At 37.8% G+C, this 6,719-nt stretch overlaps 1 protein-coding gene across 2 annotated transcripts in view; it reads left to right on the top strand.

The window, feature by feature from the left end:
* The window catches only part of LOC137288364 (ATP-binding cassette sub-family G member 1-like), a 40,591-nt gene extending 36,429 nt beyond the window's left edge, over nt 1-4,162 (top strand). For both annotated transcript variants that reach the window (XM_067820784.1, XM_067820783.1), the window contains 5 exons: nt 226-394; nt 865-965; nt 1,867-2,022; nt 2,713-2,831; nt 3,708-4,162. In XM_067820784.1, coding sequence (XP_067676885.1) covers nt 226-394; nt 865-965; nt 1,867-2,022; nt 2,713-2,831; nt 3,708-3,933 — 771 coding nt within the window. In that variant the 3' untranslated portion in view covers nt 3,934-4,162. The remainder of the gene's footprint in view (nt 1-225; nt 395-864; nt 966-1,866; nt 2,023-2,712; nt 2,832-3,707) is intronic.
* Nucleotides 4,163-6,719: the final 2,557 nt, after the last annotated feature.

A 6,719-nucleotide genomic window follows, 5' to 3' on the forward strand; every position in this document is an offset into this window, starting at 1 on the left:
CATGTCAGTAAACTATGAAACAATACACTTTCATATAAATGCATCTGTAAATGACTTTTAGACAATACACCATTGCTGTGTTGCTGTTTTCTAAAAGTATTTCCTACCATATGATGCTTATTTTGGATCCATACATACACCAATGTGACCATTATGGAGCCATGTATATATACTGCTAGCAGATTATGATGTGAAGAATTTTGGAGATTGGTATCTGTATTGCAGACCCTGACAAGGCTGAGACTCATCTCGCACCTCACTGTCGGTATCCTCATTGGCCTCCTCTATCTCGGCATTGGCAATGAAGCCAGCAAAGTGTTCAACAACGCGGGATGTCTGTTCTTCTGTATGCTGTTCTTGATGTTCACTGCCCTCATGCCAACTGTCCTCACATGTGAGTATTTTGCTGTCCTGTGATTCCTTCACACCAGTGTAGAGGAGGGTGAGGTAGCCCACTGGTTAATGCAGTCGCTCATTAGGTTAAAAACTCAGGTTTTATTCCCCACATGGGTACAGTTTGTGAAGCCCATTTCTGGTGTACCCTGCCATGATATTACTGGAATATTGCTAAAAGCAGTGGAAAACTTAACTCATTCCCTCACTCAGTCACCCAAGGGGGGGGAACAGTAGTCTCCTAAGAAACACTTGTTTCTCCAGGCGAGTATAGTTCCCAGAAACTGTATTTAAGTATATAACATGTTCAGTAAACGGCCAAAAAACAAAAAATTATCTTTCATTTTTGAATGATAGAGCTTAATGGAAATGCTATAAAATATTATATACATATCCAGAATCTTCCAAAAGAAATTTTTGTGTTTAGGGCTTGATTTATAATTTTGTGATGACATATTTTCTGTATTCCAGTTCCAATGGAGATGGCAGTGTTTGTCAGGGAGCACTTGAACTACTGGTACAGTCTCAAAGCCTACTATCTGGCTAAAACTATGGCTGACATGCCATTCCAGGTGAGCTAGGAGGCCCTGAGAATCTCAAACATATCGAGGACGTTGGTGGATCTTACAATTAAAATCTCCTTGCACCATCAAGATGCAAGATGTACTAATACCAAAGAGAAAACCCACTGTCATTCCTTATGATGAACTTCAATGATAGAGGCTTACAGAGATACGTTATGTTGCCAACTGGAGTTGGTGATATGTAAGGTTGAGCAGGGACCTGGTCTGGAACAGAGACGTTGTAGGGCGTTATGGTTAATATGCTTCTTGGATTTGGTGAAAATGTAAAATCTTGAAGTCATGTTTTGACATTTTCAAACAAAACAATTTAGGGTTGTCTTGACAAACATATGAACCATTGTATTGCATGAAATTCTAAAAAGAAAGATAAAAAGCACATTCATACCTTATAATGAAACAGTACTTGGGTACATTGTGGGAAGACCATTTCTGTTTTCCTCCTGCCACCATGATATTGCTGTAATCTTGCTGTGATATTGCTAAAAGTGGCAGAAAACTAACCTCACTAACTTTCCTGCCAAGGGTCTTATTGGGTGGGGGGAAAGAGAGGGTTTAAATGCTGAGTATGAAAAGTAAAGTTGCAGGTTGGATCAGGAGATATTTATGTGGGAAGAATTGTGACTTTAGCCAGTTTGTCAACTTTTGATGCACCTGTAAAGGATGTTCATAAATTTTCAGAGAAATATGGCTTTTTACACTTTTGAAGTTAACATATAATGCATGCTTTGTCTGAAAGTGTCCTATAGCTGTAACATTGCTCAGCGTGGTTATTTAAACAACAAACTGAAGAGTATCCATGGCAACCCATGGTGTTCAAACACAAAACAAAAAACATACAGGCTGAACATCCTGTCATCTTCATTGTATGTTATTTACAATTGTCTTCCAGATTATATTTCCATTGGTGTATGGGTCCATTGTCTATTGGATGACTTCACAGCCAAATGACTTTGTGCGATTTGTGATGTTCCTGACCCTGTCCACCCAGACGTCACTGGTTGCCCAATCACTGGGCTTACTCATTGGGGCTGCCACGTCTCTACAGGTAAGCTGTCTACATGGCAGTTTGTCATTGGGAGAACACCCTTAAAGATCTGTGTAAGTTTGATCTTCAGCAACCCTTGGTTGTCAGAAGAGGTGACTAACATGATCGGATGATCACACTCGCTGACGTGGTTGACACATCATCATATCCCAGTAGTGTAGATTGATTGCTCTTGTTTTTGATCACTTGATTGCCTGGTCCATTGTTTATGGATCGTTGCCATGTAGCTGGAATGTTACTAAGTGCTGCTTTAAACACTAAACAATGGAACAAGACTGTCTGATGGACAGTGGGACGGACGGGCATTAATCCTACAAAGTACCGTGTTTGTTTACCACATGCCACTTTTCACAAGAACCTTGCTGATTTCATGGATAATTTCATATTGCATCTATAAGGTACTGAATGTGTGAGTGAGTTGATAACAGGACTGAATGTGGAAGTGACTGCTACATTAGGTGCTTGAACCTCGCCTCTAGTCTGAACCAGGTTGTCTGAGGTGTGTGTATCAGTGCTAGTGTGTATGTAAAGGTGTGTATTTCAGTGTTACCTGTGTTTACAAAGGTGCATGTCTCTGTTACCTGTGTATGTAAGGGTGTGTATTTCAGTGTTACCTGTATTTACAAAGGTGCATGTCTCTGTTACCTGTGTATGTAAGGGTGTGTATGTCAATGTTACCTGTGTTCACAGGTGGCTGTGTTCTTGGGACCTGTCACAGCTATCCCCATCCTTCTGTTCAGTGGGTTCTTCGTCAACTTTGATACAATCCCAACGTATCTACAGTGGCTCTCCTATGTGTCATACATCAGGTGAGAAAATAGCACAAGTAACCATAACTCCTAGAAACGCATGACAAGTGACGAGTATGGGTGGTCAGGTATTATATACACAAAGCAATGTAACCAATAGACACACTCTTGATAGGTGAGATTATGAGTAAAGATGATCATCACTTACAAAAAGGGGAGATAATTAATACAGGTAATCACCACACGTTACACACGAGTGTAGGACATTTCCCCATCTTGACATTTTCCTACATGACATTTCCCCATCTTGACATTACTTCCCACCTGTTTTGAAACAAGTTCCCCCACAACCATCCCCACACCCATCACAAATCATGAACCAACACGAGATTGATACACAAGAACCTTGATACACAGATCAGTTAATCTCATTACATCTATTGTACAATTTTATGATGGTTGTGTGGAATTGTCCTACTGGTTAAGAAACAGGTGTGGGGAAATGTCCGTACACCTACACACACTAATGGTGAGATAATTAGTACAGGTGATCATCACTCACACTATATTGTCACATACACTCGACCATGTACATAGCTATGGTGAATCCTATAAAAGAACTTTATCTCCAAGCTGTATGAAACTTTCTAATATCAATGAAGATTTTTGAATATATTTTTGTCATAAACTTTCAAATTAGAATATGTCAGAAATTTATTAAGCGTGATTTTTGTATCATACCAGCTACGTATTGTACTGTAAACTATGAAAACAAAGGGCTGATTTTCTAGTATTCACTTGTCATAGCTAAGACCTGAGTTTGATTCTGTAGGTACAATGTGGGAAGCCAGTTTTCTGGTGTCTGTCATGATATTGCTGAAATGTCGCTACAAGTGTCTTGAAGCCATACTCATACATGTATCTGTCTTTTTTCAGGTATTCCTTTGAGGGGGTTCTACAAGCTATATACGGATTCGACAGGGGATCTTTGAACTGTGACGAAAATGTCTGCATCTTCAAGAAGGCATCTGACGTTTTGAAGCAGATGGATGTTGAAAACGCAGAGTTCTGGCTGGATTTCATCATACTCTGTATATTCTTCGTAATCCTTAGGATAGGCTGTTATTTTGTGCTAAGGTGGAAGGTCAAGGCTCAAAGGTGAAAAGTTCACAATGTGATAGACTGGGGAGGAAGATCTGATGCTCTAGTCATGTGATTATCACGTGACAGTCACATGACTGTGTGGACAAGCTTGCTCCACGTGCGATTCAGGGACAGAAGCCATTTTGTTTCCTCCTTTTGTATGGAGACCATGTGGATTTAACTCGGCATTTTGATTCAATACTGACACTGTTGTCACTGTTTGTGATAATAAACACAATGGTTATTTCTAACTTGTCACGTTGTAAATAAACAATTTAAGCTTTTCCTGTGACTGAGTGCTTGAAGTATTTCTACTACATGGCTCAAGACTGTAAACAAAGCATGGAAAAGCTGGAGTAGCCTCCCTTGTCAGCATTGTCTTTTTAAATCTCTGATTATGACAGGATGTACAGAGCATGATTTGATCGACTGAGATATTCAGAGCAGGTTTCTGAATAGAAAACATGACATGGACAAAAATGGCAGATACATCTTGATTGGATTATTCAGTTATGCTGTGGTTTTGCTTTGGACAGCGTGACATGAATGTTTGGACTATATCGAATTATCACACTGGATGAAAGATACCTACGACTGGACAAGATGGTGTAGATTTTAGCAACACCCACCCAGACTGGACAGCGATGGAATGTCCACTTTCTGCCAACATTTTGACATGCCACAGATGAAATATTTGTCATACTGCATATGTTACCATTGTTCCATTATGGAAATTTTGCCTCCATAACATTTGATCATTGTTTCAATCAAGGACCACCACAGTGATTTTGTTTCTTCGAATTTATCATCTTTCCAATCTCTTCAATTTTTTTGGTACTCATTCTCTTTTTACTGCCCAGTTGTGTCAGTCCATTATTTGCTGTGCATAGTTGTTTCCCTTGGCTGTCAGGATTTTCTTCTGTTGATAAGTTGTATTTCCCTACTTGCCCTTGATTATGATCCTTGGGGCACTGCATAAGCACTACCTTTGAAATGTCTGTGCTGTTTAAACAAGGAAATTTTTGAAAAAAAATGTTTGTTGCATCCATTTGGTGGCCATGTTTACGCAATCAATCCATTTTCTTGCATAACTTACTTGCGTAACTAACAAATCTTATCTAGGTAACAGTGTATATGCCATAGAGCGTCATGGGAGCAGTGTTAGCCATGTACAGATTTATCACAGCAATTTCAAATAAATAGTATGGAGACATGTTAGATCAAAGGCAGTAGTCAAGTTTTGGGTGTATAGCAAAAGCGATTGACGTAATTATCTATCTTTCCAATTGCTTTTAAAATCGGAGTGGTCATTTTAGGTGTAAATGAAAAATAGTGCTAAGTCAAAGTTGTTGTCTAAATTTGTAAGTGTGTAATCCTTGTTCAGTCATAATTTTGCCATTGTGTTGATCCTTGAAATATTACTTATGTAGCTTCGACCTCGCCGCTTTGGTGTTTTACTATTTTCAAATGTCTCTTCTTGTTTGCCCTTTCGTAAATCTGTGCAATTAATTACATTTACATTTCTCAGTGCATTTTTTGCGAATACATTTCACAAGTTTAGTCCATGGCAGGATTTGATAGCCAAAGCAGTTTCAGTCAAGTGGCATATCTTCTGTACATAAATTAGAAATAGCAATTCTTGATGCCAAAGATATGGATTTTTAATCATTGATTTTTCTGGGAAATTTTGATGTTGCTAAAAACACATCAGAGGTCAACATCACCTTTTTTGCCCTATGACCTTGAAGAAAGGTTGACCTTGGCATTGATATTACAGTACTGTTGGGTGTAGATAAGTGTTAATGGAGATGATAGTTTGAGCTTTGTTATGCTGAAAAAGACAAAATGAAAAGAGTGTTTGAGATATCACAATGTTTTTAAAATAATATTAATTGCGAGAGACGAAATATTCTTCCCTTTTTTTAAGTTTTAAAATTTGTTTCCTATGCCTTCTCAAGGTTAATTCTTGTTGAAATTGGGTCCAAGGAAATAGTGTGTCAAACACAATATGATTTTGATAAGATATCCTGAAGTAGTGACATTGAATTACGTTTACAGTTTACTTTGAATTCTATCCTTACGGATTTTGAGAGTTGTCTGATACTTGCAGTATGTATGTTGTGACTGATCTGATTGTAAGAACTGTGTGTTTGACTTCGAAGGAATATGTTTGTTTTGAAATCTTGTTTTGTGGGTGTATTGTTTGTTGATAAAGGAAGTTATTATTTTATGAATAATATGATCGTATGATATTTCGTATGATTAGTATGCACCAGTATGAAATCATGTTTTCAAACAATACTAAATGAGTTTTTGAAATCAATAACAGATGTTGAGCAATGAATTCGCAAAAAAGTCAAGACAGGGTTTTACCTGAATCTTTTTCAGATACAGTTTATTTGGCCCAGTTTGAAAAAATAATAGTTTAAAGTTGTTTTTCATTGATTTAAAATTGTATTTCATTGAGAGCCATCTGAGATAGTGTGACATTTTTTTAAATGAATGTTTGATGTCTCTGTACATGTCTTACAAGTCATGTGTATTAAGATGCCCCAATTCTTCCACCAAGGAATCAGAATGTGTGTAGGCGGTGTCACGGTCTTCCGAAACTCAGACAATACAAGTTTTAGGTTGGCAATATTTAGATATCACGGTCCAACATCAGATGAGAACATTTGTGATGTCTCAGAAATCTGAAGTCTGATAAGAAATTAGGTATTATTAATCCCAGCTGCCATTGTCTGAAAATTGTAAATTGAATTCCAGTTTGACTGTAAATGTTTCTGCCATTATTTTTAGTAATGC

Source organism: Haliotis asinina, chromosome 1 (genome assembly GCF_037392515.1).
Source record: "Haliotis asinina isolate JCU_RB_2024 chromosome 1, JCU_Hal_asi_v2, whole genome shotgun sequence".
In the NCBI taxonomy this organism is placed as follows: domain Eukaryota; kingdom Metazoa; phylum Mollusca; class Gastropoda; order Lepetellida; family Haliotidae; genus Haliotis; species Haliotis asinina.